Below are 25,953 nucleotides of genomic sequence, written 5' to 3' on the forward strand. Positions count from 1 at the left end.
TAAATACTTCTTGGAGCATGAAGCCGCCAGACTTCATTTTGAGGGACTCAGACCAGAGTAGCAGGTATAGCCAAAAATCACGTATTCCACGCATCTAGTGAGACTTTTGTGTCCATCTTATCTGGTGGCTATCAAATGATGCAAGTCAAAGGGTGGGATCAGGCCCCACGCGCCAAGCATGCCAAGTTCACTACACACAAGCCCCTCGGCCCTGAGCTTGAACTATACGGGCTAAACCTCGTATTCGCCATTAGTGTCGTGTGACACCCCCCATGTGAAATAGATCGAGTTCCCCTTGATGACTCTTATCTTTGTCTTCCTCTTTAACCCCTGTTCATTCTGCGGTTTCTCCACAGGGGCGGAAGAACCTGAGAATCACCAATGATGCGGCAACTCCACGCTTTACAACACGCACTTCCCCTGCTCTTCTCTATCACCTCGACAGTCCTCGGAAAAGAAGACAAATACTACAACGCAGGATTGAACTACCGTCCTGAGAACATCACTGGGTTAGATTACTACTATTACCCATGGAAAGGGTCGTGCGTTTCGACTTTCCTTGTCCCTTCCCCCCAAAACATATGTTTAAACTACTGAAATACTAAAAATATGGATAAATGAAATATAGATACTACAATGGAACTGTAGCATTCACAATATCATCCATCTCTTTCCGGGAAGACTACAACTATGATGACGAGAAACTCTGTTCCCGCCTTTCAAACGATTACACTTACACTTTTTCCTACCCGGGACTTCTAGGCATAACACCCACCGAAGGTGGGGACGAGAGACCCCAAAACACAAACCCGCTCAACGTCATTCTCTCGACCTCATATTCGAATTTCACGAAGTATTTCAGTGATTATAATGAAAACGGTAGCATGCAGATTCGGGATGAGTTTTGGATTTTTGAGTCGATTGATTTCTCGTAAGTGTCTCGTTTTTCTGTCTCTTTAAGAAAGAAATTCTCCGTGGTGCTTCGACGTGGCTCACTCTTTTGCTATACTGTAGACGTCGAACATACGGGTACAAAGAAACAGGCCCAAGAATGGATATTACTGTCTCTGGTTCTAGTGGGGTTGGAGGCTCTCCCTTCCGCGTACTGGGTACCTCTGACTTTGGGGAGACAAATCTCCTCGGGTTTCGGATGAACATGAGTTCCTGCACGAACTCGGTATCCTGGTGGGATGCGCAGTGGGCATCAGAAGACTGGGACGACGATGAAATAGATGTGGAGAACGCGACCCTCACTCTAACGTTCGACTCGCATTCGGCGAATTTCATGCTCCAGGGGTATATTTATGCGCAGGTATTGAACAAGGATGAAGAGGAGGAGACGCTGCCGATAGACGCAAAAATCAAAGTGGAGTTTTTAGGGAATCATGACGATGCAAGATCGGATATTTTGAATGAGGGAGTCCCAGTGAGTTGGACTTCGACCGTTGGGTTCGGGAACAATTCGGCGAATATTGATTATGAGACTGGGGGCGCGGGCCCTGTGTATGGGATGCTGCCGGGCGGTTTGGTTTGGGGTCTTGTTGGATTCGTTGTGGGGGTTGGATTTTTATGAGTGATGGTCTTTCACTATTATCTAAGGGCGAAGGAATGTCCCTGACTCAATTTTATGACGATATTGTTAGCTCCGCGAACTAGAGAGGTTGCTATGGTGAAGCCAGATTGACAAGCTTTGTATGAAAATTAATGCACCGTCTGTTACTCGGTTGGACGAAGACGCCGTTGGCCGATAGTCTTCCCCGCAATGCTGCAAAACACCTTTAATAGTCAAGAGAGAAATTTTAGCCGTATGTCTAGTGTTAGAGATAGAAGTAAAGGGCATATTTTGATAATATAGTAAGAACATCAACTACTTCAAGCATACCACCTGTCAAGTCAGTCTTTGGTCAGCACTGGTTCAAAACTTAGCGCACTTGGCAAGGCATCATAGCCACCAGTCCCCGACTGACAATCAATAATCATGCCAAACTAGGCAAGGTCCATGGCCATGCAAAATGCAATGCACGGTCTTCACGAATTCGGCTTCCCAGTCTTGTCTGATTACAAAACTTCAGGAATACTAATGTCGCGGAATGCAAATTTCCCCCTGATGTTTTCTTCAAAACAGATAGTCTGTGAACGGCGGCAACAGCGGCGGCTTAAATCCGAAGTCAAACATTCGCGTCGCAGCGCGGCCAGGGTCACAATCGAGTTCAATCAGGAACAAAACAAAACGAAACTACATGTCTCACTTCGTATCTTCCATCATTTAAAGATCATACAAGGTCAGTCAAATGGACTCCAAGAAGAATAGTAGAGGGAAACCGATCTTGATCATATTCCACGTCAGCATGTTTTCAAATGATGGGGCAGCCACACTCACTTGCTGTCTGAAGACTTCAGTACCAGAAATGACAGGCTAGTGCGATGAAAAATGTCACTTTGATTATAAGATAAGTGCATGACTTCAAGGTCAGTCCATACCGAATAGTAGCCAGCAGAGATGAGAAGCTGCCAATATAATTTGAGTCAGAATGGTAAAAGAGGCTTGCGAACGACTGTTCTGCTGGCGAGGCATCATCAATGCTAGGCTTCTCTTTGCTATCGCCGGATACTGCAATGGCTCAGTCGATCTAGTATGGGACCGGGCCATGGCTGCCGACAAAGCTTCGGATTAGACGTTGACAAGAGGCTCACAACCGTTGGAATATATTAAGTTCCTAGTGCAGTAACACCTAGTGCAGTAATAGTTAACCTTCGATCGGAAAAGATAATTATGGAGGATGAAACACTTTGGAATGTTACCGTATGGCTAACTCAAGCCTTCCTGAATTGGGCCCGCTAAATGCGCTAGGCGAAGTGACCCTTTAGAAACAACAAAGCTGCAAGGGCACTGGAATCCAGTGGCTTGGCCCATCAGGTTGGTGTCCCTGACCGGGTGTAACGGTGTTCACACCATAGGGGGGCCCCCCCCCCCCAGCCCTGAGTAGGGTGCTGAGTCAGCACCCGCGCTGAGTAGGGTGCTACTCCCAATACCCGCAAACCATACCATACAGCTCTCTCTCACTTCTATTTCTCCTATTCGCAAGCGCGCACCTCTCCCCTGATTTTCAACCCAATATTCGACGAAATGCCATCCTACGTAGAACATATGAGTATCCTTTCATCCAAAATACTATCAGATACTGACAAATAGGCATATGTAGCCTGCGTTTGTGTGGTACAAAGAGCACAAAGCGAGTACTGGCATACCCTTGCCATATATAGATGAGACTGACGCAGATACAGTCTTTAATCACCAGGTTTGCTTACCAGTTGTTTACTGGTAGAATAATAATAATTAAAAGTGCTTTACTGATATTCTACTAGTTTCTTGAAACCTGGCGACTGTACCTTAGTGTTACGGACCCTGCGACCTGAGGGGCCGCAGCTTACAGATGGGCCACCGAGAGCCAACCAACCCCACAGAACAGACTGACACACATACACGTCACGTGCAACCAATAGGGAGTATTACACGGGTGCTTCCCAGGAGCAAGAACCGAACGAAACCATGCTCCTAGGAACAAAAGCGGGGCTGTGTAAAAACATCTTGCACAGGATTACGCTCAGTAATCGCTCAGGGTAATCGAGGATACGGTGTCCTCGTGGCAGACATTATCCGGTAGATATACAGTTCTACAGATATTCTAGGGAAACATCCGATCAGGCCAACCATATAACTAAGGATGGTAGACAGGTATATCGATCAACGGGTAGATTATACCAAGCACTATCTACCACTCTACTATCTACCACAGATACTATTATAGAGGACTAGGATATATAGGGTGCTCTCTATATATATGTATTTAGTTCTTTGTGATTAATTAATCTAAGTTACTACAGTATACCTTTTAGGTTATTCTTTATTTAGTTTCATCTCTTGTAACAAATATACTATAAGTAGGGGAGCTCTTCAGACTGACCTACTTAGTGCTCTATCTGGTATATCCTTCGAAGTTACTTAATAGGATCTGAGTCTATATAAGGCTTAGCACAGCGATAGTATAATTATAAGTCGATACTTAAGGATTATAAGTGATAGTTATCACATACGACTAATAATACAGAGGATAACTGGTAAGTTATTTACCAATAATCTAACTACTTACTATAACTAGTTAGCAATATATAATATATTAATCGCCCTATCAATATAAAACTATAAAGTTTAATTATTATATTATCGACTGGCAGCAACAGAGGAAAGGTACTAGCTCCTGTGCCGCCGTAGACACAGACTCGGCGGGAGGATAACTAGGAAGACCAACAAGAAGCCAAGGTAAACGCCTTAGAGAGATATATAAAGAACCTTACCGATTAACTTAATACGTTCGGTTAAGGACATAACTGCAATATAAATAAGATATATAAGTCTATTCAACAGACAGATACGTAACTCGGCGTACTATCGCCTATAGTACCGAAGTTGCTAAAGGCAGAGAACTTCAATAGAACTCGCTCTAAGTTGTAAGGATTCCTTATACAGATAAATATATATCTTAACGTCAATAAGCATAGGCTGAATACTGAAGCAAGCAAAGTTATCTTTGTATTAACCTACCTTCAAGGATAGGTATAGGATTGGCTCGAACTATATGTCTGAGAATACTACAAGAAAGACAAATCAGAATGGTCGACCACCGTATGTAATATCTTTTCTAGCTATCTTAAGTTCAGAGAGTACTTAGAAAAGATGTTTAGCGATATTAACGTAAAGAAAACAGCTGAACGCAAGCTGAAGTAACTCTGCTAAACTACCTTAGCATCAGTATATACAGCTGAATTTATACAGTAAGTAGCTATTCTTAGATAGGATGACTACGTATTAATTCTGTACTATAACGAAGGACTTAAGTTATATATCAAGGATAAAATTATAAGAGTTGGTGACTTTAACACCCTAGATAAACTTATCGACTTTACAGTTTAAATCGATAATAGGTTCTATAACTGACTTATACAGAAAAAGAAAGTCAAAGGATAGAGACGAGGCACTAGACGTCTGACTTATTACCAATTCTAACCTTAACGATAACAACAATGATCTAACCAGAATAGTGATCTGTACGGTCTACGACCTATAGAGCTTAACGTAGCAAGACTCCCAGACAAAGAACAGAGACATCAGAAGGATAACAAACTCTGTTTTAATTATGGTAAGCCGGGCTATATGTTATATAAATACTGCAGTAAGCGAGAAAGTAAGAGACTATAATAACTGTACGCTATATAGAAACCTATATAACTAGTAATATGCATGAGACGGTGAATGGGAGGCCAGAAACGGCCGCTTTGGGCGCCGTTTTAGGCCGCTCGCTCACCGAGGGTCACGTGAAATAAAGCCCACGGCCCTAGCCCTACTGCCACCCGCGCTGCATGTCCGCTGTGCCTGGTGCCTGGATCCACCGTTCCAGACCTTCTTCATTCGTACCGTGGCGACCGCAGGGCCCTATCCTCGCTCCTCCGCCGTCACCCTCCTGGCGGCCTGGATTGCCAACCATGGCTTCTTTTATGGGAATCGTCCCTTCCCTGTATTATTTCGCCTATAAGTATCGACTGTCATGCCCCTCGATTGATTTTTTCTCCCCAGCAGTCTCACAACTCTTGGGGCGATCTCGGGACTCGGGAGACATCAACGAAAGGAAAGACAGCTTCGTCCATTGCTATTCCCTTCAACTCTGTAACTTTACCTCTATCTTTATTCCCTGGCCTGGACCACTGGATCGCCATGCCTCGCCCCAGTCGCACTCTGTCCGACAATGAGAGCGATGTTAGCTCCGACGACATTCCCGCGATCTTCTCGGCCAACGCTTCTGACGACGACACCGACACCGACAGCGCGCCAAGTGATTCCGATTTCGACAGCGAAGCAGAAGATGAATGTGAGGATGATTCTGAAGTCGAAGAGGAACTCTCACCAGAATATTTTCTCAAGGAGGCGGAGTTCCTGGACGTTTCTCAGCTTCGGCAGAAACGGTATAGTCCGAAAACTGAAGAGAGATTGGATGAAACTCGAGATTACTGGGAAAGGTAAGACGTTGCTCGCCTGCTCACAGCTCTCAGATTCTAATTGTTCTAGGTTCTGTAAAGGCGCGAAACTCGACCCGGCGGAATGCTTGTCTCGACTCTCTGATACAGAAGAAACTGTGCGCTTCTTGAAGGCGCTCTTCTCCTGGCGTTGCAGACAGCGCTGGGGAAAAAAAGGACGCTATGCCCCAGGGCTGAAAAAGAAAAGCTCCTTGGACGCATTCTGGAAGTGGTGGCATCTCATTTACAAGGCCAAGGTTGGGCATGGCCTTAGCGGAGATATTCAGGTCAAAATCCGCGATGTGAGATCCCGAATTGACTATTGACTTCCACGCGAATTGTGTCCGATTAACTTTCTCTAGGTGTTGGCAATAGTTGCGAAAGAGGAGAAACTTTCTCTAAAGCCTCGCCCGAAAGCGACAATGTACATCGAAGACGTGGCTGAGTTTGCCCGAGTGATCCTATGCACGACAGAGATGACTTTTCCTTGTGGGTGGTACCGGGTACAACTACTTCTTTTCTGTCAGCTGGCCGCTATCACTGGAAGTCGCCCCGGGGCGCTACTAAGACTACGCTTCCGAGACTTGATGTTAACACTAATTCGGGATCCAAATGGAAGCCGCCCTCGACTTTTCATTTATCTTACACCTGAGTTCACAAAGTCATTTCTCGGAGAGAAGGAGTCGTAAGTGATTCTTATCCTCGTCTAAATTTATACTTCCCTACCCTGCTTCCCCTCCCTCTCCTTTCTCCTCGGTAGCCTCCTGCCTCCATCGCATCCTCGGTTCCCACTTGTATACAAGGCCAGCTCCTATGAGTTATCCTCGCACCAGTCTGCTTATGATCATTTATAGAAACACCTTCCCACTCCCAGAGATTATCTTCGATCCTACTTTGGTCCTGAGTCCACATATCTTTTTGCTGGGTATGCTCTTAAAGATCAAGGCATTCAAAACTCTTTCTACAAATGGTCCCACGTTGGACTCCGCCGAGAAATTGTACAGTCTTGGTGTCTTAGATGGACTTGGTCAGCAGGAGTTAAAGCTGAAAGACGAAATTCTTGATAGCTATGTGTTCTGCCAAGCATTGCGAGAACCCGATGGGATTCGAATCGCCCTTGACCAGCAACTCACGCGGGGCTGGCTGAGCTATCGCATGAAACGGGGTGGTGAGATAACGGGATTCGCTGAAGTCGCAAAGCCGTACTGCCTCCGATACGGTGCAGCAAAAGCGTTTAACGATAGTCGTGAGTGATGAGTGATACTCCAAATCATATGATTTCTTTTGCTAATGCGACATTCAGCGGATGTAACGAATGAGTTGCAGAATGTGATGCTGCAGCACGCTAGCATCGATACTTTTGTTCGACACTACAGCGTGGGTATTCACGTAGATACCCAGGCAATTGTGCGAGGCATGCCCGCTCAGAAGCAACTCATGCGGTTTGCCTCGTCTATGAGTCGGTCTATTGATCCCCGCAGACCCTGGCGACTGGACGATTCGAGTTGTATCAATGATATTCCCTGTGTACGTGTCCTGGAAAGCAAGAAAGAGGTGAAATTGAGGAATCGCGATGAGAAAAAGTGCGCCTATGAAGAAGCTCAAGTTGCACTAGAGCGGGAGTTTGGCGATGGACCACCCCAGAAGGGTCCTTACTTCCGAGCGATCTCTAAGCGGTGGAAGGCTCGGAAGAAGAATGCGGAGAAGCTTAGAAAGAAATATGTCCACGCCGAGAAGCTTTATGACCGCTCAGTGAAGCAAGTACGCAACGAGAAAAGTCGACAACGTCATCGATTGATTCGTGAGAACCTGGAACGTTACAAGAATGAACAGCCGGTGATCGACAGCGAACGGCAGCTGTCAGGGAAAATGGTTGACGCAGAGGTCAAGGTTGCGCTAGAAAGTACTGGCTATATGACACCACAACATATGACGCTTATCGACACAGTCCTGACCATGCCTGGTGCAACTACTGACGAAGAATATGAGCGAAGAATTACTGCAATCAACGCAGTGATTGCCGTTTGTGATGCAGAAGAGGGCGCACCTTCCCGGCCCCAAACGATACAAAAACGCTCTGCCGATGCTGTCGCCACTTCGCCAGCTGATCATGTGCCTAAAAAGCAGAGGCCGGCTGCTTCAGGTGCAGACCACGACGCCATTTCTCAAGCCATCGCTCTAGTCTGCATCAACTGCCCAGAAAAGAGATCGACAATTTGCTTTATCTGCCTTGGTAATCCACTGCTGCCGGGAATTGAACGACTGCGCATGTTCAAGAACGCAGGGTCTCTCAGCCGACACTTCGTGAACAAACATATCAAACCGTACTCAAACGATATGCAACACGAGTGCACGATTTGTGGAGAGCAGCTGGAGTCTAAATCAGCGCTATTGAATCATGCGCAAGGTGCACATGGAATTGTTTCTCGCTTACCTCTACCGGTTCTTGGACTGCCCTTGCCCTAAGTAGCAAGCTTTTATTACTTTGAACTAAAGCCAGGCCTTTGAAAGGCTATGGCCGAGTTTTTTCTTTTGTGATTCGAGATTGATTCTGCTTCTCACTGTGAAATTTTCCAATAAGCTTTGGTATAGACTTCGAGTGATTTTCTTTCTTTTTGTCTATTTTCTGTGCATATTCAATATTTTCGTATCAACCAAGGGTATATGACCTATTAGAAATTTCATGCCGAATCGAGCGCTCCTCAAGTCACGTAGAAATTTTGAAGAAGCATACAACAAGGTTGCAGAATATCAAACTCGATGGCGGCAAGTAGGCAGCCCGACTGAAAAAGGTGGCAGAGCGTTTCTGGGTCGCCCATTTGCCAGATTTCCCTCCACTCACTCCGACTAAACCACACACCCACTCACCGTCGCATTGTGAAATACCCGAAGCGCAGCGGCGCCGTAGTAGCCTCTCATTCGTCCCGTCGGATCCACTTCAGCGCCCCATCCTTCTATATTTCGGAATACCTTCAGGCCCCTGGCTTCGGTACCATTCATTTTCTTGAAAATTTCTGCAAGAATCTCAAGGAGAATTTTTCTCGTCTGTTCTCGTCATGGAATAACTTCCTGTCCCAAAACTCTTGCCCGTCCAAGGTCTACTACTGCTCTACACTTCAAACGTTCACCTCGGTCGCATCTGCAAACTTATGTTCTTGCATACTGAGGAGCAAGATTATCAAATGATGAGCCGTCAATATCCCAGTCGTAAATGCCGGTTGCCAAGTGTGTTTGACTACTCTGGAACAGATAGTGATATTGATAGCGTATCTGAAACAGATCTTGCCGAGCTCGAGGAAAATGCGTCACATAACATATTCGTTGTAAGCATCCCAAGAAAATAGTACCAAGCACCTCGGCGAGGAGTTTGCAGGGATCACACATCTCCAGCGACATGCTGATGATTTCACTCCACTGTGATTGGATCTGTTTACCAAAATATGTCCCCGTGATATATCATTAGGCTGACCTTGTGAAAGCTCATGTACTTAGGGGCTCATTATAGATTTATTTAATGACTGTTAAATTATTAGAGCCTTCTTGCGCAATAAATGAAATGGAGAGAATATTTAAGCTCAAGCGGCAATGCAGTGGAAACGAAATGGACATTGATGTAGATGTACAGTAGATGTCATTAGCTCTAGGCTTGCTGAACTGAGTCTTGTAGGATTTTTATTGCCCATCCTTGTGTCGATCTAATTCATGATCAATGCCTAAAAAATGAGTATATGGAGGTAAGAAGTGCATCTTGGAAAACTGGCTGAGAATGGGCTCCGTACAAGCGGGTCCGTTCTATGATTTGAATGTCCAAGTATCTGTCAGGAAGAACCTGTACCAGCCTTGTGATTCAAGGATTTACAGCCAAAATGAAAGCACTGGGATCAAAAAGGGGTAGTGCCAATTTTTACATGAAAACAGGGATGTGCATGGGGGTGGAAATATCCATCAGAATACCAACGACTCGGGAGTTACTATCCGAGTTGTGTAAATGAAAGCGTGGGGATTGTAACGTAGTCCCCAAGTTACCGTATAGGTACCTGATGAGTAACTCCAGTGCCAATGTCCATTTTCCTGACAGTATCTTTTCTTTTCAGGCAAAAGGTTTTGATGAAGCTGGTGATGATTGGCAATTGCACACTCCCGTGTATGATAAGCCCTGGCTATAGAGAACTCATGTGTGAGCATACAGTATCCTGAGCATACCTTGAGCATACTTTGCGCTACGAGAAGAGTTCCTCTTAAGTGACCTTGCATAAGACCGGCCTTCAATCAAGGTAACAGACTTTAACACACCTCGTTTCTTCAGAGCTGAAGCTGAATGGCGGATGACAGCATTAAAAAATATCATAAAAACCCATATTTATATGATAAAATCGGAAGTAGGAATCAGAGCAAAATTTATTTCTTTGCTTTAGGTACCTTTGAACTTCAAACGTCTCATTTAAATTGTTGAGATACATAAGATATGTCAAATATAAGTAAGGGCAGAAGCTCATAGCTGACTGATATCGAGATAGCATCGCATACATTCACATAACATAGTCAATTTCCTTGTCGACATCGAATTTGAATACGAAGAACATTCAGGAGCCATGACTAGCAATTTTCAAACTGTTTGGTATTAAAAACTCTGTGCCCCACACTAGAGAATCTCCGTCGAAATCAAGATCAGTAGCTTGTTCCGGGTCAAGCCTTTGGAAACCAGAGTGTCGAACATGGAACAGCAACTGAATTTTAGTAACGATCGATCAAGCGACATTACAAACACCATTCTTCCACTTCCCCCTGAGTTATTATATGACATACTGGACTACCTGTCACTTGAGGACACGATCTCGTTTGCCTTCTGCAGATTGGACTTTTTACTTGCCTCGCTTGATTTCCTCAAGCACAAAGTGGGCTCCACGCTTCGACATCTGGATTCTCTAGCTGTACTATTCAACGAAAATCAGTGGCCAAGCTCTTGGCTATACAAGATTGTTAAAAGCTCGATCTATTGCGAGCAACCACTACTTAGGGATATTTGTATCCTGACAAACATCTTCGAAGATATTGACTGTCCGGCAAGGATTATGCAGAACATTATCTTTGAATGTCCCGGGTCTCAGTGGCCAGTCTCACATAGCTGTGTTCTTCGAGGCTTCAAAGGAATTGGTGCCCTGTATTTACAGCGAAGCCCACATGCTATTTTTGATACGGATAAATTAGGCATGAGCATTTTACATGTTTCCATCCTAAATCGGGCTCCGCAAGTCTTCGACGTTGTCCACCGAATTTTGAAACGAACCCCCGAGCCAGAGCAAGTCGACTATGTCAATAAGCTTGACTGTATGGGCCACACGGCGTTGACATATGCGATATCTACATATTCCGTGGATATGCTTGATGCACTGGTCCATGTTGGGGCAGATATCAATCGTAGAGACTTTTTCGGCTTCACGCCACTCATCGAAGCTGGCTACTTTGGATATAGAGAAATAATCGACTGTTTGATTAAGCATGGTGCGGTCTTTACTGCCCGGGATGGCGTTGGTCATTCTATCTTGGAACACATCATGAACGGCAAATCTGAGATGAAGGAGCAGCTCTTGGAACATATCGGTCCATTTGCTAGTCAAGAACAGCTAGACAGGGCCCTAATATATGACTTTGAGAATACGAGCGGGCATACGGCGACGCTGGTAAAGCTTGGCGCAAATCCTGACAATGTGGGTCTATCGGCTGGTGACGTTCAATCCAACTCATCGTCATCGAAGGCTCTTGAATCTGATATACCTGAATGAAGACCGACATACCACAAGAGCATGACTCAATGTTAAACGAAGTAATAATTTTTAGCCTAGCGAATGTAGTAGTCTTGGAACCAGCCATCTTCCCGTTAACGGGTCAGACAACCGGAGCCGGAACCTCTTAGATTCTACCGTCGCCAATAGATTTAATCAAACATAAATACCTAGAATTTAATATAAGCATGCATATGTCAAAAAGGTTAGAATTTCTACAATATTCATTACATCTACTGCAGTATTCATGCATTGTACTGAACATGTATAAGTCGCTTTTCCGCTCTTGACACTGCCTGTTATTCGTAGCTTTGCAAATTACATATTGCTATCGATGCCGCTAAATGCTGATCCAATACCATTGAAACATACTTTCGGATGTAAATATCGTGATATGGGAACCCTGCCCGTCTTCCGTGAAACGCTGACCAATATCGAAAATCGGACACGATAATCATCGTAGCGTTGGATTGTGGGTTTTTGTAGTTATATATGAAGTTCCACGGAAAGACCCTTTCTATTGAAAATTAACATAAACTCACATAAAATGAAATAAAATCAAAAAATATAACTGAAGATAGATTTATTTCTCGTCAAATCACAATTTCTCGGGTTCTTGACACTCTATGAGATCGATTTGCGGCTTTGGGCGGCGACCGTAGGATACATGCTATGGCAGCCACATTTGCAACATTTGGAAGTTGAAACACTTGTGGTCTTAGAGTTATAAGCTGTTGCCACAATCGGCCTGGCGCTTTCTGAAGCTGCGGAACCACCAAAGCGAGGGAATCCAATGCATACTGGTTCGCCCTCTTCGGGGCGTTTCCCTGCCTGTCTCTTGGGTTCCACAAAACCTCCCGGCTCAGGAAAACTTATATCCACACCTTCCGTTGTCATGCAGCCGTTGATGTTTGCAACAAACATTGGTGGGAAAACCGGTGCATCCACCATATTTCTGGAGAGTGGATCTAGTGGCGTTTTGGCCACTGTGATTGGGGCACAGTTCATGTACATTTCACGGTTTCCGATTTTATTGAACCAAGTCCAAGCCAAGGTGTATTTTCCTGGCTGAATACCTTCAGGAATAATGAAAGGGAGTTCAAGATCATGGTCAGTGGTCGACAAACCATTGAGGTTCCATGATATGTCTGAGGGACAGCCACCTTCAAATGACTTGATAACACTCCACTTCGAAGTTTTACTTGGCTCGAGATCAGTTGTGAGACTGATTTGACAAGACCCACCACCATGTGTTGCACTGCCTAGCAGGCGAATGGCCTGATTCTCTCCGATATGATAGACGTTTTCATGTGAAGGAGCTCGAAAACTGTCCTGGCGAAGCTTGCAGGGAAAATCGCTACCATCAGCAGCTAATGGCGAATTATTCAGGGTATCATTGCTATATGGTTCAGGTGACGTCATGGTGAGATGGCAACGAACTAGCCAAATTGGAGTCCCAAATAGCAGAATATTCCACACAGAAAGTCTCATAGTAGCGACCAGAAGTTCATCGCACCCGGGGACAAATTTAATGTTTGAATTTTTATTTTGGAACTGAGCGAAGCTTTTCAAATAGGCAGCAACAGTCGCCAGCCAAAAAGACCTATCACTTAACCTCGAATAAATAGTTGCGTGTGCCATGCTCACTGCATGTGCTCCTCAATGCAATTGATTTTTCTTATATCGCACGGACTGCTATAGCCTACTGTGAGCTGCCAACCGATTATGGCGTACTTGTGATAATCTGATATATGGCCTCAGTTTCTTCAGACTGGCACCACAGTACATTATGCGGGATGCGATGTTAATCCGTAGCCGGACAAAAAATTTGACTGTGAGTACCAACACAGTATTACATATTGATTTTTAAGTGAGCTCTCCTGTATGGTTTGGATTGATGAAATTCAATAAGTGATGCCCGTTCGTTTGCTGAACGTTTAATCTTCACCTAGACCGAAGCCGCTCGACGAACCGTGATTAAAACCGGTCGCTCCATTAACAGTAAATTTTTTTCATTTATTCTATTTTTTATTTAATTTTATTGAATGCTCGTTTGGAACAGCGTACTCAAATAGTACTGAATAGTACTGTAGGGAATTTTCGATCTTAAGCTGAAACTGATCGCTCGCGACTGGTCATATTTCAAATTTCTCTACCATGATGGATAATTCCCCGCGCTCAATCACGAAACCCAGAAGTGCATCTAGTCAAAAAGCTCGAAGAAGAAGGGAAACACTTTTCAAAAAGCTTTCCGAATACAGTTCTGAGTGTGCTGCTGATATTCATCTGAGCATTCGGATGAAAGGTTCGGGCCAAATTTACACACTGGCGACGACTTTGGAAGGGTGGCCACTTTCACAAGATCAACTAGTAAGCCTTATACTCCACTGTCTGTTACAAATTGATCTATCGTAATGTGCTCACTGTCTATTGTCAAGAAATTACAATACCCCAAGCCAATCCATAAGAGTTTGCCAGACTCGATGAAATGAAACGGTGAAGGGTGGCCTAGACTCAGTGAAATGGGGGGAATTCAATGGCCGATAAAGGAATCTCGTCAGGTGGGCTGTATAGCAGGAATTTGTGCCTCAGATATGACGCCCAGGACTGCATTTGCCCGTATTAGTTGATTCCTCATGACCCATGGGTTGACACAAGAGCAAATTTCTATCGTGATTATGTATCCTCGGAGATATGCTATACAAAATGCTTCCTCATATCAAAGCGAGAACGTTACCATCTACATTCCGACATAAATTCAGTCCATTCTTCTTTCTCAGAAGCCCTGTTGGTTGTAGAGTAAGATAGCACAGCGAAGAGCATAAAGAAAGCCGGATTATGCTGCGTGTACATCAATCATTGAATCTAACAAAATTTATCCTCGGGAACATCTTTCAGCTTGAGATCATTCTCTGTTCTCATAGCAACGTCACTGAGGCTTTGGCTTATGTTCTTGTTCTATAATGAGGAAATTTTGATGTAAAATACCAAAAACAGTTTTAAATTGATTTTTGTTTAGAAGTAGTAAGCATCGTTTTCTGTAGTTTTGCTGGAAACTTGAATAATCAAAAATAGATGACCTGCTCAACCACAATTCTCGGAAAAGTCAAGCGTCACTTGTATTGGGCCAGTACAGCTTGGAAAAAAGAGACTGATTCAAAACAATAATCCTGACGCCATCACTTGCTCATGTTGTGTCGGAAAGAATTCGCTTCGAGATTCTGTGCCTCGGCAGGATCATCACTGCATTCCAGCTCTTCTAGTAGTATCCTAGTCTGATTTTTGGGCTCGGGGCATTGGTCATCTGCGGTACTCGTATGATGGCGTGGGGCGTCGTCGTGATTTGCACCTTTGCCTTTCCCGCCCGAAAATACAGCTTTCTGCGCGTAACTATCTTTCTTGGACCAAGGAAGGGTATCTTGCAGTGCCAAAAGCCTTTGTTCTGCGAGCCTGGAGAATTTTTTATCGCTCCTAATTGCTGATTGGGCTTTGCAAATGCCGTGCTTCGGGCCTTTATAATCACGATGTGACATTTTGAATGAGCGATGGTGAAATATCTAAAGATTAACGCCTAGAGGACTCAGCCAGGCCTATTTATATTCTTTCTAAGTACTGCTGATCTAAGCTTTGTATCATGGTTATACGTAAAAGCAACCTCGGAATGCTTTTCAGTCGTGCATGACTTTTCATCAAATTAGAGACTCAAACGCTCCTTGAGTATCATGCGATTACATGACTCAAAAATGAAATAGAACGACTATCAACTGTGAGTATTATTTCATCAACTACATCTCCTATCCACTCTGTATCACTTCGAGGAAATTCACTAATAAAGAATTGTAGGTTCAGAAAAATATTGTCTATACTTCAGAAGTTGATGAAGAGCATAATCTGGGTTAGTGCCTCAATTCAGTGAAGTTTTGACAAGGTTAGACAGGCTTACCAGCACCATGTATGCGTTTTACTCGGCAACTATGTATCAGTAGCTTCACAGATTCGAAAAACATAGTTCAGTGAATTGAGCCATCTATAGATGTGGTCTAGTTAGTACAGTCAGATTGGGCCCACCTTGGACATTTGCAGAGAGAAGATTGTCTTTATCAAGTAGGAGTCAAAAAGGGCGGGGGAGGGAGGCGTGGAAAAGAGATAGATTCTGCCGGTTCAAAGATGAGTTTCTGTATAGCATGTTGGTATTTAAATGCGAAGAGATTAATATACAGGCATTATTTCCTTCTCAAAGTATGACAATCATGTCATATATTTATCAGTTATGGGCAAGCCTGTGAAGCCCAAGCAGCTCGGTGGGTACATATCTACTGTGAGATCGTAAATAATTACTGTAGTTGAGAAATTGCCTCAAGCTACCCTGTCAGGCGACTGCGATAGACAAGCCTGGTTTCTACGGTGCTGGCATGCTTTATATAATGTAAAAAGAAATTCCGCAATATTAATTTCGAATTTCTTCACTACCGAGAGAATATTTTAATCCATATCTGAGTCGGGACAAAACGTGTGATAAAGGCCCGGAAGAATTCCCACATGCTCGTTTCTTTTAAACTGCAACATACATTCATTCTCATCGTTCCCTGCACCGCATGAAGCTCCGAGAGCACCGGCAGTAAGATAATGGTACACTTCAGCTTTTATCACCACCCGCTGCAGATGTTTCGGAACCTTCCGTGCGGCCGTGTGACGGATTTTGGGGATTTTGGAGACCAATTCTTTGCCCGTTCAATGGTGGTAGTTTATAAAGCTTGTAAACTAGGAAAACAGCCAAAAAGATAATAAATGTTGCCCCTGTTACAACAGTTGTTACGATAGACATCACCGACCAAACCCCTCGATTTGATGCAAAAACATTGATCAAGGTGGTAAGCAGTCCCGCACCGGCGTTTAAAGTCACTGGCCTGTTACAGGAGTTAGCAGCTCTTTCTTTCTTCTGGCCATTACAACACCCAAGTCTTACTTACATGAAAATCTTGTTCGTCAGCCACACGTAGTTTCCCCTTAGGCGCGGGAAGTGAAGTATCCACAGCATTGCTGCTATGCCGCTTGCAAGAAACAAACAGGCAATCCCGAGCAGTGGTGGATTTTGAATGGTGTGGAATATAACGCGGCCCGTTTTGTTAGATGTCAAAACATGTTCAATTTCCTTGGATGTCTGGAGTGATGCGAAGGTACCTGGGATGACAAGGTACCCGGCTAGAAGCGCCCAGTTGGCCGCACTAGCTGTGATGTTGTAGGTTGCGTCCATTTGGTCCTCTTCCTTTAGCATTCTTAAGTATTGATCCTCTTTGTCATTGCTGGGACAGTCCGTATTCTCTCTGGTCAAGGTGGCATTCTCTCTTGCGTAAATTCGGGCTGGAGGCGGCATCAGCGGTGCTTGGGAGTTGGTAGACATGCTTTCTGAATTTTGCCAATAAGTAAATTCCTACCTGTCCCAATCCAATACTATATGAGATATTTATATATTTTCAGTCAATGTTAAGGAATATCTTCAGGTTCAAAGCTTATTCGTTGAGTATCAAAACGCTATAAAGAAACCGACAGAGGTAGTATTTGTAATGCTTTCCTCATAATGATGATCATTACTCTATAATGTGTGCCCCTCGGCGTAAATCTTAGGGGATTTTTGAGAAATGCACAAGTGGTACTACTTTTTGATGCTGATTTCTGGATAAAAAAAAGATGAGGTCCCATTATCGGAATTAGAACAAAATTCCAGATATAAAAGCGCTCTAGCCTTGTGGTCTTCCTTTCTTAACCCGAAGCTGCGACCACCCGCGATGGCAGCATGGCTAGATATTGTCAGAGAAGGAGAGGATTGGACTTTAGTTGATACGGACCGGCTAGGAGAGCTTGTGAAGGGGATGCCGTTTCCTGAACGCCAATATCCGGATTTAATTTACTTCGCTGGTCATAAAAGCCGAATCAGAGCCCTAAGATCTTTCCTTCCACAAAATAATGTCACCCGCAAGGGTGCTAATGGGTTGGTCCGCCTACATATTGACCATAAGGCTATCAATACGGATAGTCCTCTCATGATTGCTGAGAGCAGTCTATGCGTACAGCAGAGTACTGGCGATACCAAATGGCTCAGACACGCGACTACCAAGCATCGAAAATACGCAATCTCGACGGCGAGAGGCTTGTCTTCCGCTGAATCAATACAGGAAGAAACAAAAAGACAGCTCGTCCTACCATGGACTCGGGTCTTGTGCTTGTTTGTCGAATCCGAATCCGATCTCAAAGCCACGCAAAGTTTGCTCCAGCAACCACATAGGCAGCTGAAAGTCGGGAGCCAAGCTATTCGATCTTCACCCGAGGTGATCATTATAATCAATAAGAACATTCACGGGTCAGCGATCGCCTCACCAAGATATGAAAAACTGCGTCAGATAGTCGAGGGAGGGAGGATCACATTCCTAGATCTGAGTTCAAGATCCAGTCTTTCTGATAGGATCACTTTTGAGCCGTTGTGGGCCCTTATATCTGAGAAGCTGCAGTCAATCCAGGCCGAAGATGAGATAGTCTGTGGTCGGTTTTCTGCTTTTCATCTGAGCTCATTCTGGGGCGCAAGTGTTCCAGCCAATGGCCAGCTCTGGAAAGCATCGCCATTAGATCTGCTAGCTCAAGCTCGGATAGGGTTCCCCAAAACCGAGAAGAAAGATGAATTCCTGCACGAGCTTTTGCACAGCGCGATGTCCTCTGTCAACCATAGTGCTGTTCCAGAAGGATTGGTTGAAGCTGTCGCTTCGGCTTTTCTGATGAATGCTTATCCACCGGGCATGCACGGTAGGGCTGACAGTCCCCAACTAAATACCAACGCTAACGATTTTAGGATTCCCTCCCTCAGTAGTTTTTACCGTCCTATACGAGGCTCATTGTACAGGTATCTGGAACTTTTATCCTTTTGGGAGTCTCACCGAACGCATTCGATCGCGCTTTGTTGAAAGGTTCGCGGAATTGAGCGTCAACAGAACTTCCTCATCTATCCGCAAAGATGCACTTGGCCAATTTCATCGTCAGGGAGGGAACCTTTATTCCACTACCACCTGCTTTGTTTGCTTGCTTCGGCCCCCAGAGCATATGTTACCATGTACACACGCATTGTGTGACACCTGTGTGGCGATATTTGGGAATTTTGAACCCTCCAGGGCGTATCAAGTAGAAATTGCCCAATGTCCGATTTGTGAGCGCAAGTGCAACATGACCATCCGTCAGCTTCCTCCGACAAAGCGCCCCGTTATTCTCAGCCTAGACGGAGGAGGTATCCGCGGCCTCATCCAGCTGGGGCTTCTCTGTGCATTGGAAAAACGCATTGGTATACCCATTGCATTGCTGCCGGACTTGTGCGCCGGAACGAGTGTAGGTAGGTATGACCCCGGTGGAGAAATTGGTTTCTATGCTTAAAAGCTTACAATCACTTGCTTCTAGGTGCATTGGCGGCAATTGACATCTTCATCAACGGTAGTTTGGCCACCGGCTGTTTCCTCAAATTCCCCGATCTGGCACGAAAGATTTTCCGTCGTGAATACAGGCATCCGATTCTTCGCTATGCCCATTGGCTGGCCTCTGCATTCAATCTGACCTCCCACGGGCTCTACGATTCGAGAAGGTTATCGGAAACTTTACAAGAAGCCATCAATCCCGGTCGTCGAGTCTTTGATGTTCCCACCATGAGCCCGTCAGGCTGTCGAGTGGCTGTTGTAGCAAGTCGTACCTCCGATGGAAAGGCATGCGTGATGGCAAACTATCGAGGAGTTGGTCGGAGTGCAGCTCCTGCTGCTTATCACTTTGTGATTCCCCACGACAATCAAGAGGACCTGGATTTGATAGAAATGTAAGTCCAATTCCATATGGGACGCGCGCATTCGAATTTGGGGTAGCAGGCATTGCTAATACTATTTATAATGTGGCAGAACAATCTCCAGCGTTGCAGCACCCTTGTAAGTTACCCTTTCCGTTGTGTTTTACAGGTCAAGCTGACAATTTTGAGTTATTTCTCGACGAAAGTGTTACCTGGTCTAGGGCCGCTACAAGATGGCGGAGTGCGTGCAAACAATCCGTTGTCAATTGCTCTGCGCGAGTCAAGTATGGTTTGGCCTGCGGCAGAAAGACATGATCTCCTTCTTTCAGTCGGAACCGGGTGGTCGTCTTCTGTCCAAGATCCCTCCTCAGGCTGTTGTAGTAGACTACGGGAGGGTGCTCTCCCGCGTCTTCTCCGGGCCTTGATGTTCTCCCCCTCGATGGACGGCAAACAAGGATATTTCGAAGCACTCAATTATCTTCCTCATCATTCAAAGCCGGATGTTTTTCGACTTGATCATGAGACCCATGGTCCAATACCCGAGTTAGATGATATCAATTCATTGGAAAAGATGCTAAAGATGAAATTCGCCGTCCCAGATCCGCTCATTCGGGCAGTACTCGCGACGGCAATGTTTTTCTTTGAGCTGGATGAAACCCCCGTGAGAAGCCACGACAGCTTTCAATGCCGAGGCTCGATCCTTTGTGCGAGACCCGGTGCTGTTTCGATCCTCCAGCGAGTGTTAGTCGAATGTCCCGGTGCACGGTTTCAGACTAGCCACGGTTGTGATCTAGGAGATGTGAGCTCGCTCAATTGTTGCAATCTTTGCGGGTACTTTCGAAAGCCAGTTGCCTTCCTGGTGGCCAGCCTCGGGGAGAGGGTATCCATAGAAATAATAAGTGGCAGGCACTGCGACAGGATTGGAGGCTTTCCAACATCCATACAGAAGCTACTTGATAATCAACAGGCTTTTGCTCCTTTTGGGCGCGCGGACCATTTGGTCTTAGAGTGGCCTCGACACAGGCAATGCTCCTGTCATGATGGAAAAAAGCGTCAGGTTCAATTCTCCGACCAACCATGCCTGTCCAAAAAAAGACGACTATAGAGATTTTTCTTTGGTGGCGCATCTGATTGGAACGCAGAGTTTCATTTTGGTGATCCCCATGGCCTTTTCCGATCGTCACATTCTTACTTTGTTCGGGCACGGATGCGTGATCAATTCAATTTCGAGCGCAAGTTATATCGACTTAAAAAAATGTATCTTTGAAGTACTGGCAATCTATCATTTATTATCTAGTGTTGAAGTCAGAGATCGCTGGTGATAATCTTTTACCGCTGCGAAAAAGTAATGATCGTTAATGAATCAACGTTTTCAACCATGAATTTAGCCATTAGTACATACTCCGCCCCTTCAGTGATTAGGTCGTGTTTATTTCAATGTTCTTCCTATCGAATTGGTCACAAGGTTTTATTTCCGCATGCATCAAGATCCCGCAATATGCAAACCGATTTTTCCGACAATAGCTCGAGCATCTACAGCAGACCTCTTGATGCGGCAAAACATGAGACTTCAGCAAACCCACTTCCTAAAATTCCCTCGGTTGGCTTATCGGCCCCTGAAATCAACCTTCTAGATCACCAAATTGCCTTGGCAAGAGGATCTACGATGGCCTTGGAAATGACACGGTCGCGTCTACAGCTTTGCAAGGGACAGATCAACATACCACGTGACGATTTGAGGAGACAAAAGCTACGACAAAAGGCTCAGCAGCAACGCGAAAACGAATTCTATCAAGATTGTTTTCAAATATTTCGCCAGCTTATCATCACAATCATGGAATCCACACAGGATTTGGTATTGCAGTATCATTTCCATCCCGGGAAAGGGCCGGTGAAAGATCCACGCTTGATCCGAACAATCATACTCTTAAGTGTAGCACTGGACAAATCACGAGCCGAAGAAGCTGAGGCCGAGAAACAATTGAAACAACAATGGGGCGTTCCCTCCACGCTTTCATCAGCCTCTGGGTGGCTATGATAGTGAGAATATAGCCATGCTTTGTATAGCTGAAGAGCCCAAAGTCTTTCTTGCAATCATGGCCCCGTCGGTATTTTTGAATACGGGAAGCAACGGACTGTTTACATGCTCCAGTCCAGGAAATACATTGTTTAGTGCCCTTGAGTTAGCTCTTCGGCTTGCTTCATCACATTCAGCTTCACTCTCCGCGATTTCGAACCTCTACGTACGTTTTACACAGCTTACGAATTTTAAGTCAATTTATGAAAATTCAAACTCGGTGCCTATGTAATTACTGACTTCAGCGATGAATTTGTCTTCATGAGATTTCTGGAGCCTGTTTTCAGCCTCGGGCAGCAATTTCAAGCGTTTTTCGTGGTCCTTTGGACAGGTATCGCATAGCAATAATTGCTGGTCGAGATTTCTCCACAGCTGAGTGTTCAACTGGTCCAGACTTGAGATTTTCTTCTTTAGAACTTTCTGAAGACCACGGAGGCTATGCGACATTTCAAACCCAGCAATGCATCTGACTAGCTTGATCGCAATATGATTCATTCGCAGCAGAGTATCTCGTTCCTGCTCAATCCTGTGAACTGCGGCATGACGAATGTTTGTAATAACGCAGCGCCACCGCTGAATTGCTTTTCCATGCCAAATTGAAGCGACGGTCTTGAATGTTGCCCTGGTATTTTGCTAGGAAGTTGAAAACCCTGTGCAGCTCCACTGACTCGGAACATTTCCATCCAACTTTAATTGACTCCGACGGTAGCCATCGGACGATGAACTGGAAGAATTGAGTTTCCAGGTGCCGCTGTATACATCGTAGAATGATATGCTGGGCTCAAAATGGTAGATAGTTTGAAGAGAATCCTGGCATGGAAGCTATTTTGTCTCGAATCTCTGTTTGGAAGGGTGGGCAAAATTTCTGTCTCTCTGTGTAATCAAAGATCCTCTTCCTGTCTTCCAGTATTCTCGCTGTAACATTCATGGGTCGCATAAAGTGAGACAACAAGACGAGCTCGAGAACAAGATAAAACTTGGCTAGTTCCTCTCAAAGCCCCTCGGACCAGGAATATATCTATACTATTGTATTTTGCATCGATTTTGTGAATCATTCAAAATAGCAATCAAAAGACGTATGATTGTCATCATATTCTTGGTGCCTTCGATCTGTGTATATTCTTCGATGATATGTCTTTAGTCCGATAGTGACTTTGATGATAAATACAACACAATTCTTCTTCCAAACACGAAGTCTACAGTATCGATAATCTATACCTTTGACAAGAGTTATGATCATTTGGGGTTCTTTCTTGATAGTAGTTCTGGCTTTTGCAATCCCCATGGTAATTGTTTCCAATCCTCTCGTCTGATCTTCTAGCTATTTATCATCCTCTAGGCTATTCGTCCAATGCCCCCAGAACTTTCCGCGGCACTGAAGGTAACTCATATCATCTATAGCTTCCTAGTTTCATCGAAATCATGTATCTTACTAATTCGTTCTTCTGCAGCTAGAGTCGCCGATAGCGCCACCGCGCCAAAGAGGCGCCAGCAAGCCACTACATCGCTCTCCAAGTAATAAAGATCATCTCATATGACAGTACGCCTAGCTGATGACATTTCATTCCAGGTAATCATCATCCGTCTTCAAATCATGTCCTTGCCCACTGGCATGGAAAACATCACTCGAAGCACAAGCATAAGCATTTGGCGGGATAGATGGAAGGAAACTAAAGTCGGTCAACGGGCTCTATGTAAACAACGATTCCCTTCCTAAGATCTGTATCGGCTATAATAAGGAGCATACATGTCTTGATAATTTGATATCTTGCGCGAAATGAAATTTGGAGTACTATAGCTAGTTTGAATATCTTTTGGATCACTCCCTGTCTTAGAATTATAGCAGATAACTATAATGGAAACCAGCCCATTCAATATCTCATACATTTGACTAGTCTACAGTCTCTTGAGAATGGATTGAATGACGCCGATTTTGTTCGATCATACTATTGCACGACGATATTCGTCCAGGTAGTGTGCCAGATCCTCCCATATGCCTCTTTCTCGGATTGGAGTATCGACACAGTGGGGCATGCTATGCGTTGGCTGACCAAGGTTTGTTGTCTCATAATCGCGAGATGTTTTGACGATAGGGGGGCTTGGCGCGGTTTCTCTTCTATGCATTAGCACTTCATGGGAAAATCAGTATAAGATTTTGGACCTTCTTCTCGCCCTTACCATATCTTCTGCTGATGGTGGAGTGCTGTTCGGGTGAGAATGGTAGGTCACGATTTGACCGTCTGGGAGCTCCATAACCAGCCAGCTTTTGATCCCATACAAAAGCCAAAATTCATTGTGACGGCGAAGCAGGTTGTTACGGCGTTTTCGTAGTTGCTCTTTCTTGACCCGAGTTAGAACAGGAGCCATCTTTGAAATGTATGAGGAAATAATTCAAAGCCAGATTAGCAACTTTATACATGTATTCTGCACTAGTTCGACATCTGTCCCAGCACAATGGTGAGCTATAAACACAAAAGAGCTTTCAGAAGCTTTCAACGTTTATGAACCCCAAGTCAGGCGAAGGCAGTTTTCCCAAAACGAGCCAGATACTGAGGATCAATGTTGAGAGCACAGAATATTTCTGCGGCCGCAAAATTCAAAACACCTATCACCTATTCTAACAAAGTAGCCTCTGGAGGTGGAATACTGGAAATTTGGTCGCATCTTAACTTATAGTATGAAGTAAAACCCACGAAGCTTGCAAGAACATTTGACGCTTTTCCCTTTAGACTCAGCAATCCATATCACTACTGTCCTTCAGGTCAGGATGCCTCTAAATGGGCCATCCAAAACTTCTCTGGAGTAGGTGATCAATGAAAACTAGAACATCACAGAACGCTCACTGATTTTGAGACTAGGAAACTCAAATATCCAGCATGTATTTCCTGTACATCGCTGTCCGCTCCCCATGATGTCTCCACAACTCGCGCAGCCTTGCTTCCAAACATACCCAGCAAGGAACGAACGCTTCCGTCGGAACATCTTTTCGTGACAACTGTTCCTAGTCCAGCTGTTTCTGATATTTCTTTATCTTACTCTGAACCCACTTCTCAAGTTGACTTGGTATCCAATTTGACGGAACCGAGATACTCTACGGCCGCCACTTCATCATATGAGAGTCAAGTACCCACCACTGCAGATGTACACGGTTTCAAGCATTCAGCTCATGGTCTCGAGCATTACATACCTGGGACCGATGGGAAACATGTATTCCCGTTGACTTCTTACGGCAACCAGGAGCAACAAGCTTTAGATACCCTTGAACCATCTACTTTGGAATCTTGGTCAGACCCTGAACCGGCTTCGCTTTCTTTGCCAATGCCCATACTGTACAGTAAGATGACTGGGGATCCTGGAAGTGTAATGTTTTGGGGCAAAGAAGGCTCGAAAGGCAGCTTATCAGATACGGGACTACCTCATACAGTTGGGTTGAATGACTGGGGAAGCGTATCTATATCCAAACAGCATGGAGGCCACTCCGCTCAGTCTTCAACATCGATAGATAAAGCCACGCTAGTACAAACGAGCACGAAAGACGACACCTCTACATCTGCCCTCATGACATCAACCAGATGGATGCATGATCCAGCGTCCAGTCGTATAAATTGGTCAACAAGAGTCTCCAAACAGGGTATGGAACTAATTCTCATGACTGTGGTTGGAGGGAGCCTTGCATTTGTAGGTATGGTGCTTCTACACCGTCTCATAGCTCGCTTCTTCCAAAGAAAAAATGAGCGATCTAGATACCATTCTTCTGTGTCGCCGGCGAATAGCTTTTCAAGAGAAGACCTGTCTAGCACACGTATTTCAGATTTAGCGGAAGTTTCGCATTTCTCAATTGAATCTTAAACGCATATTGCTTGATTTTATGTAAAAGGTCATGTAAAATATATGTATGGGCATGATGGGTATCTCGTAACAAGGGCCCTTTAGAATATGTCGATACAATTTTTTGGAAACACGAGTTGATGGCTTCGGGAAAACGGATATACAGTATCACAATTAAAAACAGCGTCCCCGGGAAATAAATCGTAATGCAATTGAAATACCGGTAATGTATGTACCGTTACTGGGAAAGATACCGACAACGTCGGGAAGTTGCCTATTCCGGCGAATTGAACTGGTGAGATATGAACTGGTGAGATATGAACTGGTGAGATATGTACCGGTGAGATGTGAACGGTGAAAAGTAGGTCATTTAAATCTGGATTATT

The 25,953-nt window shown here is 44.7% G+C and overlaps 7 protein-coding genes across 7 annotated transcripts; 4 read left to right on the top strand and 3 right to left on the bottom strand.

Annotated features, from left to right (window-relative positions):
- Positions 1-381: 381 nt before the first annotated feature.
- N7481_001294 (uncharacterized protein) lies at positions 382-1,573 on the top strand (the record flags this gene model as incomplete). The annotated part of the gene is made up of 3 exons (XM_057260513.1): positions 382-542; positions 629-931; positions 1,078-1,573. 3 exons carry the CDS (start codon positions 382-384, stop codon positions 1,571-1,573), a joined length of 960 nt encoding a protein of 319 aa, XP_057128345.1.
- Positions 1,574-5,770: 4,197 nt separating this feature from the next.
- On the top strand, positions 5,771-8,535 carry N7481_001295 (DUF3435 domain-containing protein; the record flags this gene model as incomplete). Its single annotated transcript, XM_057260514.1, has 5 exons — positions 5,771-6,072; positions 6,122-6,371; positions 6,432-6,754; positions 6,924-7,315; positions 7,373-8,535. 5 exons carry the CDS (start codon positions 5,771-5,773, stop codon positions 8,533-8,535), a joined length of 2,430 nt encoding a protein of 809 aa, XP_057128346.1.
- Positions 8,536-10,784: 2,249 nt separating this feature from the next.
- N7481_001296 (ankyrin repeat domain-containing protein) lies at positions 10,785-11,852 on the top strand (the record flags this gene model as incomplete). The annotated part of the gene is made up of 1 exon (XM_057260515.1): positions 10,785-11,852. One exon carries the CDS (start codon positions 10,785-10,787, stop codon positions 11,850-11,852), a length of 1,068 nt encoding a protein of 355 aa, XP_057128347.1.
- A 624-nt stretch (positions 11,853-12,476) lies between these two features.
- N7481_001297 (uncharacterized protein) lies at positions 12,477-13,274 on the bottom strand (the record flags this gene model as incomplete). The annotated part of the gene is made up of 1 exon (XM_057260516.1): positions 12,477-13,274. The coding sequence occupies one exon, from the start codon at positions 13,272-13,274 to the stop codon at positions 12,477-12,479; it is 798 nt and encodes a 265-aa protein (XP_057128348.1).
- A 3,214-nt stretch (positions 13,275-16,488) lies between these two features.
- Positions 16,489-17,253, bottom strand: N7481_001298 (uncharacterized protein; the record flags this gene model as incomplete). Its single annotated transcript, XM_057260517.1, has 2 exons — positions 16,489-16,759; positions 16,823-17,253. The coding sequence occupies 2 exons, from the start codon at positions 17,251-17,253 to the stop codon at positions 16,489-16,491; spliced, it is 702 nt and encodes a 233-aa protein (XP_057128349.1).
- Positions 17,254-17,638: 385 nt separating this feature from the next.
- On the top strand, positions 17,639-21,700 carry N7481_001299 (patatin-like phospholipase family protein; the record flags this gene model as incomplete). The annotated part of the gene is made up of 6 exons (XM_057260518.1): positions 17,639-18,647; positions 18,694-19,224; positions 19,290-19,695; positions 19,775-19,801; positions 19,852-20,403; positions 21,187-21,700. 6 exons carry the CDS (start codon positions 17,639-17,641, stop codon positions 21,698-21,700), a joined length of 3,039 nt encoding a protein of 1,012 aa, XP_057128350.1.
- A 2,104-nt stretch (positions 21,701-23,804) lies between these two features.
- N7481_001300 (uncharacterized protein) lies at positions 23,805-24,106 on the bottom strand (the record flags this gene model as incomplete). The annotated part of the gene is made up of 2 exons (XM_057260519.1): positions 23,805-23,855; positions 23,918-24,106. The coding sequence occupies 2 exons, from the start codon at positions 24,104-24,106 to the stop codon at positions 23,805-23,807; spliced, it is 240 nt and encodes a 79-aa protein (XP_057128351.1).
- Positions 24,107-25,953: the final 1,847 nt, after the last annotated feature.

This window comes from Penicillium waksmanii, assembly GCF_028829765.1.
Source record: "Penicillium waksmanii strain IBT 27052 chromosome Unknown utg000001l:1.0-4852451.0:1.0-4856178.0, whole genome shotgun sequence".
Lineage (NCBI taxonomy): Eukaryota > Fungi > Ascomycota > Eurotiomycetes > Eurotiales > Aspergillaceae > Penicillium > Penicillium waksmanii.